The sequence below is a fragment of the Acomys minous genome, assembly GCF_964271855.1.
Source record: "Acomys minous genome assembly, chromosome: 4".
NCBI lineage: Eukaryota > Metazoa > Chordata > Mammalia > Rodentia > Muridae > Acomys > Acomys minous.
In genome coordinates, this window is record NC_140486.1 from 28,577,552 (window position 1) to 28,592,731 (window position 15,180).

A 15,180-nucleotide genomic window follows, 5' to 3' on the forward strand; every position below is an offset into this window, starting at 1 on the left:
AGCTACAAAAAAAAAAAAAAAAAAAAAAAGGAAGGGAAAAACAAGCAGCTAGGAGACAGCACATATTTGAGCCAGAGGGTTGAGGGGCAGAGTGGGGCATGGAGCCAGGATAGGGCTGGGCACCTAATGCACACAAGGAAGCCCCACACACCGAGAGAGGAGAGGCTATGTTTCCACCCTGACTGTTTCCAGCCGTTTGCACAGAGGGAAATTTGATCAGGTATATGAGTCACCGTGTCCATAAAGTGAGTAAAGAGCAGCCACTCTGGCAAAAAACAGCCTCAGTCTCTGGAGCCCTTTGCTGTTGCTTAACAGTCTCACCTGAAGTCGGGCCAGAGTCTGCAGTAAGTGACTGTTTGGAAGGAAACAAGAACTCTGTCTTTAAAAAAAAAAAAAAAAAAACTGTGGGTGAATTTAGAGAGATTGAGCTTTGATGGCCCTGTCCAATTACAGTTTGAAAAAAAACAAAACAAAAAACAGAAAGCCCTCCTACATACAACAAAAAGACATTTAGACATTAATATGAGGGCGAATTTTGAACACTTGTACTCAGTTATTACTTCAGGAAGAAAAGGAATGGCGACAGCTATATTTAGACAGAAGAGGCGGCTCAGTGGTGAGAGCCTGCTCTGAACTATGAGCAGGTGAGTTCAGACTCCCTGAACCCCCACACAAAGCCGAGAATCGCTACTCTCCTTGCCTGCAAAGCCAGTGCTGTGGAGGCTGCAGACAGACAGATCGCTGGGATGTCCTGGCTGCCGCCTAGTCCCAGGCTTAGTGAAAGGCGCCGGCTTGAGGGAACAACGTAGAGAGGGATGAAGCGGGGTGCCTGTCATACTCCTGTGGACTCTGCACGCATGCCAGAGCATGTGCACACATGCGAGTGTAAACACACACACACACACACACACACACACACACACACACACACCCCTCTGTAAACAAATAATAATAAACAAATAAATAAATAACAAAATATGTAGAGACTTCCCCAATATAGAGAGCCAGCAATATATAAACACAGAGGACCATAGGAAATATGAAACCAAAATCAACAGAGGTTAAAAACCACCTGAGGAGGTGAGGAAATAGGCACCAGCTACGGAAGTAGCTCTCAACCTGTGGGTCGCAACCCCTGGGGGGGTGAAAGTCGCCTAAAACCATCAGAAAACACAGCTATTTACGTCAGGATTCACAACTGTAGCAAAATGAGAGTTATAAAGTAGCAGCGACAATAATTTTATGGCTGGGGGCGGGTCACCACAACATGAGGAGCTGTGTGTACTAAAGGGTCGCAGCATTAAGAAGGCTGAGAGGCACTGGTGTGTAGGAGACTTGGAGCATTCATAAAGGATGTGCACTGGAATATAGAGTTTATTCCGAGGCTCTAGCTCTGTCTTTGTCAACGCGACTCATGGCCAGCCACGTGTCTTTTCCAGAAAGAACAGACACTGTCAACACCAGCAGTTACAAAGGGTAGACAAGAGCTCTCAGCGACCCATGCGGCTCTTAGTGTTCTTCAAAATGTAGGCGCAGGCACAATTTAAATGGGACCTGCAGGTGGCAGCAGCTCACTCTAGTTAATAAAGGAGTCCAGGGCCTCACTCCCCAAGGCCACTCATTAAGTCTTCCACTAGGTGGCAGCAACCAGAATATAATTGGAAACAATTGTTAATACGTGAGGAAAAACAAAAACAAAAAAACAATCTTTCCATCTGAGAGCAGCACTTTTTAAAAGCCTAAACATTCTCATTTTATTCCCCCATGGAAATTGTGACATTATTAGCTTATAGGATTTCAACACACCAGCTTAATATGCAAGAATAAAATACAAAGAAATAAGAAAGCTCAACTTTTATGGAGGAGCCTTCCAAATAATAAAGGAAACCTTTTTTTTTAAAGTTATTATTAGGAAGTTAGGCATTCAGATTTTCTTAACCCAACTGAGGGGTTAAGAAAGAGACTAAAATAGTGTTGCTGACAAAGGAACGTATTATTTATTGACCAGTTCTGGGTGCCAAGAGCTATATTTTAAAACATTATTTTAAAAAGAAAAGAGAAAGAGAAAGAAAAAAAGGTGGACTTGTATCAGAAGCTCCCAGGCAAGCCCAGATTTGAGCATGCTCCTGGACAGAGCCGTTGCTGCTGTCCTTTCCATGACCTTATGTTTTTTCTTCTGCCGGGGCTTTTTTCACAAGGGGAATTAGAAGTGCGTGTGAGTTATAAATTTGCATGCAAACTAGGGCACATTCCCCGTATGACTCTCCCCTATGTGCAGACACACACCATTAATTCAGCGAGGAACAATATTGTATTTTGAGTTGGGTTACATTGAAAGCTAGCGATGGATATCGGTTTAAAAGCAAAGTAGTAAATTCACTCATGCAGAAGAAGTAAGTGTCCAAAGGTGTCATAAATAAAAGGAGAAGAAGGCTAGACAGGAGAGGAACCGTAGGTGCTTGACTGGGAAGGAGAGAGGGAGGCTGGGTGAGAGCAGGGCGGGCTAGGAGCTCATAGAAGCTGCCTTCACATTTGTGTGGTTAGAGATCCCAGAGTATTTAGAAGGCTCCATCACGCCCTGTCTTGGACAGACACAAATAACCCAGTTCAGCACAGAAGAGTACCATGCGTGATGACTCTTGAGCATGACTTGACTCCTCAGAGACCAAGACTGGGCAGTCAAGCTTTGAAGACAGAGTGATAGATAGCATCGGTGTCTAAGGGCATTCTCAGTGGGAGTGGACCTGGCAACAGGTGGGGCCCCCACCCCACCTCACCCCACCTTACCCCACCTCCCCACCCCACCCCCACCCCCCTCATTTCCCCCTCCACTGTTTGTACATTGGGCTGGAACCCAAAGCCAAAAGAAGAATAGCAAGCCAGACAGTGCAAAGATCACCAAGACAAATTTTGCTTTGTACACCGTGATTTATTGTCCAGTAAACTCTCATTTTTGTGCACTTTATGTTGAGAACCTTTATGAGCAATACAGCGAGAGAGTAAGGCATTTTCAACAGGCACAAGAGGACAGCACTCTTTGGGGAAAGGAAAAGCCTTGCTTCACACACTAAGTTGCATTAGGAGTGACACTGGGGGCAAGGGGGGAAGCAAGGGCACACTTTGAATCTTTGTACCCTGGGCTTGTTCCCAGGTATCTGCAACCGGCAGGAGGCTGTTGCTGTACTTTGGAAATGACATCCCCCATTGAAGATAAAGCTACTAATCTCCCATCCATTTCTGAAGGAGTTCATAAGCCAACTCCCTCCTCTGACAATCTTTTGTTCAGGCCTGTCACTCAGCAGAATACTCAAGGGGGTGGCAGTATTCCTGCAGTCTCTCCAATGCCCCCCCCAAGTTTGGTGAACATGTACCCACTGCCACTAGAGGTCACACCTGCCAGTGTCTATCAATCCACAAGTACAACTGGATATAATGTAATCGATTACACCACAATGGCCGACCAAGATTATTTCCGGTAGAACAGTAACACAAACTTGGGTCCTTATAAAAGATTACTGCGGAAATTAGAATAGGTTTGAATGTCTCCTTCTCACTTTTCCCGCCTCTAACTTATCAGAGATAAAGGAAGGCAAAGCAGATCTAAACTGACTGAGCTCAGCAGAAGCCGTCCTGTTGCCCTAACAGTTGGCCAGATTGGCTGTAGCTCGCCGGTGTGGTGCCCATAGGAGGAGCAAGGAATGGTGTGGTGAAAACCAGACAGGAGTGATGAGGCCTGACTGAGAGAAGCAGCTGCCAGTCCTTGGTGCAGTCTGCTATCTATCGTCAAGCCTGATTGTGGTTGCATGTAGCGATTTTGTGTTACTGTGGTCCCCTGCAACATCTGCTTCACAAGGGACAAAACCCAGACTGGAATCACATTACAGGTTTCACAGAACAAAGCAGAGAGGCCAGCACAACACAAGTGATGCTCACACTCTAAAGGACAATGGTGTTTAGTCACACAGGCAGCAGCGGGTACGTTCACAATGCACAGATAGATTTTTTTTCCTGTAAATATAGAGAAGGCGTTTGAGAGCTTTTAAGAAGGATTTTCCATTTCCTTAGGTGAATAATGTGCTCAGGGTCACTATGGTAACCAAGATGGAGGACACGAGGAGTAATATCAGACCCATGTGACATAATTTTGATCTCTTGTTGCGTTTCTTCTTCTTTTTCAGCAAAGTGTCAAACCCTGGAGTATAAATATCCCCCAACCAAAAGCGCAGGTCGTTGGGGTTTTCCTAAAAGAAAATGACACTGATCAGTGACTGGTCAGCGTTACAAATGGAGACTTGAGAACAAGATGGTGTCGGAGGCCCTGAGGGTCTGTCTTCACTGTTTTAGTTAAGGCTTAGGTGTCAAGGCTCAAATATTAGACTTGACATCTCTGAATTCCTCAGATACACTGCCACAGCCTGACTGTGGGTACCTGCAAGAAATTTGTCCGTCTATATCAGAATTTATTAGATGGCCCACACAATTTCTGTACTGAGTTGCTCACACTTCCAAGTCAGAGACACCAGAGTCACCTTTTAGCTAATCGTGCATTTCTAACACCTTGTAAACAATGCCTTATCAATCAGTTAAGTGGGTTGAAATACAATTGTAGCTACAATCCCTAGCTTTAGATGGACCTTGGAGGTTTTGGCTCATCTCGTGGCAGGGGTAAGAATTTGCCAAGTTTCAGGAAATCCCCAACTGACTTCCGTGAAGGAAGGATAAGGCTGGGTGTTCACAGTCCTTCCACAGCAGGGCTGAGGTCCATCTTGCACACAGAATCTCGGGGACACATGCATCTTTGCTCCTGTTAGTTCCCATCCGTATGGTGGCTTTATCTCATTGGCTCCATCTTCTGTTGAGTGCCTGAGAAGTCTCTTTAAGTCAACCTGCGCTCAAGTACCTGATAAGTCTTCTATAAACTCTACTATTCCATATGCTTAAAAAAAAATACATCTCCCCTCTAATCTCTAGGTTTAATACAATAGGCCCTATGTCTCAGTAAGGCATGAAGTCTCATGCATTAAGTTTACAAAGATAGTTGATTGAACACTTTCACATACCATCTTCAGGCCTCATTTTTTTTTCTTGCCTGGATGTTTTGAAGGACTTGAAACAGGCTGTCACCCTCAGCACTTTCAGTGGACTTATGTCCTCTAGTGGTGTCACAAAGGCAGTTTTCTGTAGCTGGCAGCCTCTAGGGTCTCTAACTAGCTTTGGAGTTAGGGTTGTAGTGCCAGGAGAGTTAGGTGCACACTTGTAAGGAGCTGGGGTGTATTTGGCAAAGATGATTCTCAGGTATAAAGGTGTAAATGGGTTTAAGCCAGGGTCTTAGACATGCTTAAGAACTGCAATAGAATTCTGAAGACCTGTGCCATAGAATACGGTCGTAAAAACCCTCATCTGCATTCCTCTTGTCTTTCATCTTGTGTCCCAATCAAAGCCCAGCATTTTGCAACTTTAGTGCTTTGTTTTTCAACAACAGCCTCCTTCATGGAGACAATCTCCTCTTAAAGCCTCACACTGGCTTGCATTGGTAATTAAGTTTATCATTTCTTTAATCTTTCCAGACTTAATAACTCTTAGAAGTTTAGAAAAATTAGTAATGCATCAAGGCACTTGGAGTATTGGTAGTCCATAGCTGGTACCAAGACTACAAAAATTATGGGATCGGAGAGGTGACTTATCAGTTCAGAGAGATGGTTGCTCTCCCAGAGCACCTGGATTAGATTCCCAGCACCCACATGGCCCTTTGCATTTATGGTCAACTTTAGCTCCACTTTCAAGGGGACCTGACATCTTCTTGTGGCCCTCTACATGTGTGCATAGACACATATGCAGGCAAAATACCCAGGGAAGTATAATAAAAACAAAGGTTTGAAAAAAACAAAGGTTAGAAATTTAAATGAGAAGCCCTGTCTACTAATTATGAGAAAAGGAAAGAGGTGATGATGTCATGAAATACAGGAGGAAGTCCTAATGATAACAAGACACATGGCTTCCCAGAGGATTCTGGGAATTTGTCACTGAGGAGGCCATCATGCAGCCAGTACACAGGTCAAGCTGAAAAGACAACTGCTGTGTGTGCGCACGTAGAGCATCTGCAAGGTGGAGGACTGGCAGTTTCACACATCGCATCCATTAGACTTATGTTTGATATTTAAGATTTAACTTTAAACAATTCCTAATTGCCAGTTATCTTCAATTTTCTTAGTCTGAGATCTAAACTTAAAAACAAATACTTTTGAGAAAAAATTTGATTTTTCAATCTGCACATGAAAACTACGGCCTTTGAATCAGGTAAACTATTTCTATTTTCTCAGTTAGACGGGATTGTGTGTAGGCAGGGATGTGGCATTTTTCTCCACAGCCCCCTTGTCACATGGGCACACAGCAAAAGCAAGAGAACGTGCCTTAGCTCGTGCCCAGCACTAAGTGACTGTGTGTGAAATAAATCAGTGTATTTTCCCCTAATAATAGACCTACTGATATGAAGTCTTTAGTAAGAAACAGGAGATTAAACCAAAACAAAGACGAGAAAATTAAATGCATTGTTATTGTCTTTTAGAAATTTCTCAGAAAGGAGCTAAAGAGGGGGTACCTCCAGGGTAGGAGATCAAGAGCTGTCAGGGAGTCTAGACCATAGTGGGTTTCAAGGAAAGTACAGTCGATGTAAAACTTGTGTGCAGAACATGAAAGTCTATGATACTGTCCCCTTCAGGAAAGAACGTGGTTCACTTCAGGTGGCTAAGGTATGAATGTGGGCCAGGCACACACTTTTAAATGAAGGGTACTTGGGAAATGTCAGGGATTTCTTGCCTAAGGCAGGTGGAAGCAAGCCAAGGCTAGTCAGGAATCTAGCTCTTTCAGACATCAGAGGGTCCATTTTGGTTTTCAGGTATTTGGGTCTCCTGTGTGTGGGTGACATCAGAGGAAGAAAAGAAAAGGTGGGGGAAGAAAAATCATCAGCTGAGCGAGTGAGCTCATTGCATATTTTTCCTTTATGTTTTGATATACAAGAAAAATAGCCAAAATGTAAACTTGCTGTCTGAAATAATTTGGTGGGCTTGAGATGTTAAAAAATGATCCTTGTTAAGGGTTTCCTTGCACAGTGCCTAAGTCTGATCTCTTCATAAGTAGTTTTGGAATAAAAAAATGTAGAGTAAGATGTGTGTCCCTAAGTATTCACAAATATATACAGTTACAAGATTACAAACTAGGGAAAGCATTTGTGGCCTTACAAATAAACTAAAAACAAACAAACCCAACATCCTTTCCTGTTTGCAGGAGACTTTTTGTCATTGCTACTTCCCCTTTCTTCTCTCCACATTACAAAGATGCCATTGGCTGTGCAAAACGCAAAACATATAAATAACCCCACATATTGGCTGGGAAAGAGAAATATTTCTAAGGACCAAAAGGATCAGTGGTCTGGAGATTTTGGGTTTAGTGAGGAACTCCTGTTGTATGTACAAAACCTTTTCAGGGTCCCTTAGCTGACCTGTCTCATTAACTGAAGATCATTCTTAGTATACTCACCTTCAGGTGTCCCGAGAGATTTGTATGCACAGAATGCTTGTCGTAGTCCTCAATGGTCCATGAAGGATTCTTTTTCCTTTCTTCCATAGCTTCTTCCAAACTTATGTCACCATATAATGGGTTATTCTTCATAACTGAAGACATGGATGGTGGAGGAGTGTCAGGAAGGACTGGGATCTCCCCGACAAATCCCTTGGTTCGTTGAGTGGCAACGTTATTTTCTCTCTGTTATGGGATTAGAAAACAAGGCTTCTATTATAAGGCAGGCTTGTTAGTGACATAGGAGCCAAAATGGTAGGAATCTGTATCTAAACATTTGTTGATTCTGTCTGAAACTCAACATATTAAGCAACGAAATAAAAATAATTCTAGGGTCTACTTTGGTCTAGAATTCTTCCTTTAACTAAGTTCTCTCTATATATGTTATCTTGTTCCGCTTAATATCTATTTCAATATTTTCCCGTTGAAAAGAAAGAATCGTATTCTCCAGCGCATCTAGTTTCTGGAGAAACATAGTTTTCTCGCTCATATGCATAAGAGTTTTATGGAATTTCATGGCTTTTTGTATATTTTAAAATTCTTAAAAACAATACTTAATGTTATTGTTTGAATGTAGAAAATTAACATTAAAAACATTTTTCTAGGACTGCAAGTTGGCTCATCAGGTGAAGGTGCTCCGTGCTAACTTGCCTGTCTGGATTTGATCACTAGACCCTCGCAGTACAAAAAAAGAATGGAACCCAGAAGCTGGTAGTGCCTTGTTCCTGACCTCTGCATAAACATGTCCTGGAAAGCACATATATGTGTATGAACACACACACACACACACACACACACACACACACACACACACATGAAAAGTAAATGGAAAAACTTCTAAAAATCATTTTATAGACATGTCTTGGGTTTTTATAAGCATACTCTTAGCTTTTCTTTCATAGAGTTTTGAGTGGGGATACTACATAGTTTCTTCCTCCAAATTAAAACACTTCATGCAAGACTAAGAGAGAAGGTCTTTAAACCTGGAAAGCTCAGGAAACACAAGACACTGAAACTGTCCGGAAGATCCAAAGGCCACAAGACTCATAAGACATGTTCCCAAGCTTATATAAGCAACAAACAATCGCTAGGGCATAGGTGACTTTTCAGTGGAGCTTCCTACAAGCTGACACAAGTAGGGCACTGTAAGGTCACATGCTTTGTGAGTCCTCATCCTTGCTAGATGGGGCATTTTGGTGCTACAGTTGCCTATGAGTTGCCCATGTTCCTGTAAGTTACTGCAATAAACGTGTTGTTTCACCATGCTAGGCTTGGTTGGACTCATTCATTTGGTCTGTTATCAGTAGTCTATCTAAGGTGGGATGACATTGGTTCACATCTCCCTGGCTTCAGGAAGATTCATAGAGCAACTGAATCAATTCAATGCCATTATCTCTAGGTGTCTCTTGACCAGCTGTCTACTAGAGGGATTAATTCTTGACTTTCAAAATTTTAAAAAATTGACATTGAAATGTGCTATATTCATAGAAAAGAACAGGCATTATAGATATATATATGATTTTCTCATGTATTTTCAGCTGTGTGTATGAGAGAGAGAGAGAGAGAGAGAGAGAGAGAGAGAGAGAGAGAGAGAGAGAGAGAGGCTGAACCTAGAGAGAGAGGCTGAACCTAAAAACATTGGAGAAATACCAATAAAAACCACATCCTTTTGAGTCATGTGTAGAACAAACGGTGGTCATGTATTGATGGCCTAAGCATCTCTCTTTTTTTTTCCCCAAGCATCTCTTAGAACATAGAAGTCACATTAAATATGTAGTTATATAAACTAAAATTGTAGACTGGCATTACATGACATGGCTTTCTGAAATAACTAACAAGTAAAGGGGAAAATAATATAGATAAAACCATTTGTGTTATCTTGGGCAATAGGTTTCTATGACTTCTAAAAATATTTGTTTTGTGTGGATTACTGTTTGCCTGCATGTATGTACATGTATCACGTGTGGGCCTGGTGCTCTCCAAGGCCAGAAAAGATGTCAGATCCCCTGGAACTTGAGTTACAGACACTGTGGATGCTAGGAATTCAACTTGTGTCCACTGGAAGAGCAGCAAGTAAGCTTAGCTACTGAGCCATCTCTCCTTCCTTGACTTTTAAAAAATATTTATTTATTATTATGTATACAGTGCTCTGCCTACATGTACACCTGCAGTCCATAAGAGGGCATCAGATCACATTATAGATGGTTGTGAGTCACCATATAGTTGCTGGGAATTGAACTGGAAGAACAGACAGTGCTCTTAACTGCTGAGCCATCTATCCAGCCCCATTCCTTGACTTTTTAATAATTTTTTTCACATATTTAGAGATCACTTCGGAGACCATCTCTGGCTTTAATTTAGTTTTTGTCTGCCTCACCTCCAGGGATGGGGTCTGTACAGATACTCGCAGAGAGATTTCCGAAGGCCTTTGGAGTAGTGACTTCTCTACTGCCCACAAAGGAAGTAGTACACCAAACCTGGTTCTTTACAGGAGCATTTGTAGGATGGCTTGCAGGAGCCACTGCTAAGCGTGGTGATTGATAAAATCTATCTGATAGATGAGCTCAGTTATCAATTCTGTGGGGGAGGTTTAGGGAGATACAATTGGAATGCATACACACACACACATAAACTAGATTACAAATAATGTATTTGAAGGATCTTATCTTAAATATCGCATTTATCTGTTTTAAAGGATGAAAATGAGGTAGCACCTGGCTAGACACACAACAAGCCCATTTCCTCTTCAACGACACACAGCAGTTGGGTTGAAACTCAAGCTTGACTACTAACCTCCCCAACAGTGTATTTGTCTTCCTCTCTGTCTTCTTGGTCTGCAGGCATAATGCAGATTCTGATATTGTAGGAAGGACCTCCAGAAAAAGAATGTGAATTCTGTCTTTAGGTAAGCCTCTCAGGATGTGTGCAGCACTGACATCTCAAGGGTGCAGATGTGTTATACACCTTATTGCATTACTAGGTTTGGGTATGTTTGTTTCTACAACATAACATAGCTAAGCACTACAGAAAATATAATACAATAATATAATGACACACTACAAATATCAAACAAAATAGACCTAAGGCAAGAAGCTTTGACAGCTACAAAGGTTTTGAATAAAAGTAACATCATTCACAAAGCATAATAACTATAAAATATTATGTATGTTATAAAATTATTGTAACAATGAAACGTAAAATAATCATTAAAATTATATATATACATACAAAATATTCCTAAGGATAAATATAATTTGTTCAACAAAATTAACAAATCCAGTCAATTGACATCAACAGCTAAAATATTTCATTTTGCGAACATTTTCAAAACAGAGTCTAAAGGAAAGTACACAAATAACATGGTTAATAATTTACAAATCAACAAAAACATATCCCCAACCCAAATTTTGTGAACATTTAGACATTTTAAATAACAAGCAATGGAAATGTTTTAAATTATGACACAGAAAAAGTAAAATGTGGTGTTACAAAATACTATGGTGAATCACAAATGCATGCATACACACACACTTACATACATTCCCATGTACACATACACAAATACATATAGACATATACACACTTGTACACACACAAAAGTCAATATAGGCCCACACATACATAGACATAAACTCATATACACATATACATATGCCCACACACATATACACACATATACAGAATAAGCACACACACACACACACACACACACACACACACACACACACACACGCATGCACATGAATGAACCCACACACAGACACCTGTGAAATGTTGGTAATGAGGAAAATAGTGGTATAAGAAGAAAAGCAATGGTGAATAGAGGTTGGGACATGAAAGCTGGCGTGGGCCTGTCTAGAAAGGAGGATACCCACTTCTCACCACTGGCTTTTCACGGCAGCTCACAGATTTCCTCTGAGGAGCCCCAGGGTTCTGAAACCAATATGAAAGGAGTCAGAAAGAAAAGAAAACCCTCACTTTGAATAGACTCAGAAGACCATCTGCTCATCACAGGAGCCAATTCCTATGACAATGATGCAGATACCTTTAAACTTTTTATCACTTAATTAAAAAATATGTTCTATTCCTTGTGCATGTGCCCACCCATGTGCGTGAGCTCTCGTAGAATCTTTACCTAGCACGCAGGAAGCCTTGGAGTCAATATCTAGAGCTTCAAAAACAACAACAACAAAAACAACAACAATAACAAAAAAAAAAAAACAAGGGTTACTGGCACACACCTGCAATCCAACTGTCAGGGCACGAAGGATCACAGGTGTAAGGCCACCTTTGGCCACATACTGAGCTTGAGGCCAGCTTGGACAACATGAAATCCTGCTTCAAATCCAAGCCAAGCATCATGGAATTAACAATATAATCTGTTGATTGGTTTTTTTCCCCTAATTTTCTTTTCTTTTTCTTTTCTTTTCTTTTTTTTTTAAAGGAGACAAAAATCAAGATAGCCCAGGCTGGTTTTCCTCCTGATCAACTTCCTGACCCTATTGATCCTAGCCTCTGAGTGCTGGCATTATAGGTGTGCACCATACATGGTTTATACAGTGCTGGGGATAAAAGCCAGGGCTCCCTGTGCGCTTGGCGAGTCCTCCGCCAGCTGAAACGCAGCATCCCACCCTCCAACCAGCAATTTGTTTCTACTTCTTAAACTGTCACAGGAAACTGGACTCTATTGTCTTTTCCTTATGCATCATTTGTTCTCACTTCTTCAGAAACCAAAGCGACTGCTGCATTCGTTTTGCAAGCGCTCATACTGAGGCCTGGGCTGGCCAAGATCTGTGAGAGACAGATCCCAAAATTTCTTCCTGTGGATTGAACCTCAATTCTTTTTTTTTGTTTTGTTTTTTGTTTTTTGTTTTTTGTTGTTTTTTTTTTAGACAGGGTCTCTCTGTGTTAGCCTTGGCTGTCCTGGACTCGCTTTGTAGACCAGGCTGGCCTCGAACTCACAGCGATCCGCCTGCCTCTGCCTCCCGAGTGCTGGGATTAAAGGCGTGCGCCACCAAGCCCGGCTTGAACCTCAATTCTTAAATGAAAACATCTTTTTTTTTTTTTGAGAATTTCATACTTGAGAATAGTGTCTGCATAATCTTCCTGTTTGCCTAATCCACCACCCAATAAGGAATTTAATTAAGAAATATTTGACAACTCCCGCTCCATACATGCTTAATGCCCCATTCAATATTCCTGATATATGAAAGGAGTTTTTTTAGGCATTGTTCTGACTATTTCAATATTTATTTACTTTTTACACAATAAGTCAGTTCTTGGTTTTTAGATTCACTGGAGCTATTTCCTAGTGAGTGTGAAGATCACAGACCCTCCTCATAGTCTGAGCCACACCCACCTAGTTTCCTGACTTTGCACTTGTCTCCCAGGCCTTCCCAGCATCCATTATTTCAGCAGTAAGTTGGTCTTCACCAGATAATTTATTTGAGGTCTATCAAAGATCATCTGCAGAAGTACACCTCTTTGTTTCTTGAATAATTATGTAGAGCCACAAGGGCCTATGTAAAAAGTTGCCTCTTAGGAACTTGCCTTTTCTTAGGTTTTGAATATTAATTGTGAAGTTCCAAACGGAAACAGCAGATCAACCACACTCCCTAAACAAAAGACGCTAGAATATTGCTGTTCACAGCCCCCCGAAGCCCACCTCACCTATTCTCTATGTGACCCTAAAATTTACTGCATAGACAGGGTGGTAGAGGAGGGGCAAGATTACCTGATATCATTTTTAATGCTTTTGTTCTGTGACATAAACAATGAGATAAAGGAGTAACTATATTTCCTTTAACAGAGCAAAACACAAAACAACCACAAAATGGGGGTATGGAGAAAGCCACAGGCTTTGAGGATTACAAACGTTGGATGCAAAATTTAAAAAGAAAAAAAGCAGTTGTTATAACAGGCTGCTGACTTCTAATGGAAATAAGTTGAACCCGTTGTAGGGTAGAGGCAACTTACATAATCATTTCAGGGTATCTAACTCTGACTGAACTCATGACGCATGTCCCAAGGAGCCTACAAACACACCACAAGGCAGTCACTGTGCACCGGGACTCAGGAGGAACAACTGTTCTTAAAAGCAAGCAAATTTCTGTCCAGGGAACTTGAACACTGAAAAGGATTTAATGACGTACAGGGGCTTGTAGGTCAGTTACATCAGCTCTGAAATAAAATGCCTTTCCCCCTTTCTACATGGAGCAACCCTCAACACCATTAGCCCCCACCTCTTAAAACAAGATTATCCCTGTTTGATTAGCCGTGCCTCAGCAGGGGCCTTTGTGTTGGTCTCAGCAGATGGAATTCATCAGTTTGATTCTTTCGAGAAAGAACAGCAGTAAGCCCTGCCTCAGATCTGAAGGTCTTATTCCTATGGCTGGCCCATGCAGACACCTGTGGAAGAGGTGCATGGAAGCTGAGAGCCACCACTATTCCAAGATGGAGAGTGGCCCGTCTTTCCCGTCACTCCTCAGTATCCTTTGAGATTTTGTGTCCAAGCAAAGGGCAAAAGCAAGTCTCAGCCTTTCTCAGAGACAGGTACACCCTTGCACTATAAGCGTTGATGTTTTATGCATAGGTTACAGCAACAGACAGAGGTTACGTATTTCTTCCCCCGAAGCTTATTTCAAAATGTAACCGTTGGTTTGAAATGTTCTGAAAGGAAGGAGTAAATGACACCTACACAAATCTGAAACAAAGACAGACAGAGAAGTCAGGGATTGGAGGAGAACGAGCCACGGGTAGGAGAATTTGCACAACATACGCAGAGCTTACAGGAAGGCGGGGGAGGAATGAACAGCTTCTCTTTATCCCCCGCTCCATGCCCACATCTTCACACAAATGGAAAAAAAAATGTCATACAGTGAGAAAGAAACAAGATCCCACCCTCTATTTATATGCCCTCAGATCCTACCTGTGAGTAGACAAGGTTTTGCCAGTGTTGTGTAGCAGGATAATTTCCACCCGGAAATCTCGCGAGGCTAGCCTGCAGAAAGGTTGAGTTCCTCATTAAAGACTTCACGTCAAGCTGCAGGAATTTGTCAGGATGGTTGTTATTGGGCAAAACAGAAAGATCCATGTCCCCTTTCATCTACAGTGGGAACAAAGCAAGCGAAGCTGCCCCTGTCAGACGCCTCCATTATTAATGAGCCTGAAGATGCTCCGGCTGGCATCTGAAACCAGGTCTCTCGGCTGCACACAAAAGCCACTTTCTAAAGGCCACGTCAGCACCAGCACGCAGGAACAAAACAACAAAGCAGCAAACGGCCCTCCCTCCTACCTCACAACTCATTCTTTCTTCTCCTGACACACACACACACACACACACACACACACACACACACTGCTTGAATTGAATTGCACAGAAAGAGTATACTAATTAAAATTAATAGAATGAGAAAATTAGGTAAGTGTTGCACCTAATATCTCTCCCTATTGAGTCCAAAGTGGCTGTTTTGTATATTAAAGCTGCCATAATTTCAGTATAAAAGTCCATCCTTCGCAGCCCAGCACGGGCACTTGAAGAAGAACCACTGCCTGAATTTGCTTTCTGTATTGATACACTCAAGCAGCGGCTCTAGTCCTGGCCTT

The 15,180-nt window shown here is 41.9% G+C and overlaps 1 protein-coding gene across 3 annotated transcripts; it reads right to left on the minus strand.

Moving 5' to 3' along the window:
* Positions 1 to 2,908: 2,908 nt before the first annotated feature.
* On the minus strand, positions 2,909 to 14,844 carry MINAR2 (membrane integral NOTCH2 associated receptor 2). 3 transcript variants are annotated; one of them, XM_084780699.1, is made up of 5 exons: positions 14,504 to 14,843; positions 11,451 to 11,508; positions 10,369 to 10,448; positions 7,537 to 7,761; positions 2,909 to 4,241 (listed from the first exon to the last, which is right to left on the minus strand). In XM_084780699.1, exons 1-5 carry the CDS (start codon positions 14,678 to 14,680, stop codon positions 4,062 to 4,064), a joined length of 720 nt encoding a protein of 239 aa, XP_084636825.1. In that variant the 5' UTR covers positions 14,681 to 14,843; the 3' UTR covers positions 2,909 to 4,061. The 3 variants fall into 3 exon arrangements, with proteins under 3 accessions (XP_084636825.1, XP_084636826.1, XP_084636827.1); XM_084780700.1 differs by lacking the exon at positions 10,369 to 10,448 and having other exon boundaries at positions 11,458 to 11,508; positions 14,504 to 14,844; XM_084780701.1 differs by lacking the exons at positions 10,369 to 10,448; positions 11,451 to 11,508 and having other exon boundaries at positions 14,504 to 14,834.
* Between the last annotated feature and the right edge of the window lie 336 nt (positions 14,845 to 15,180).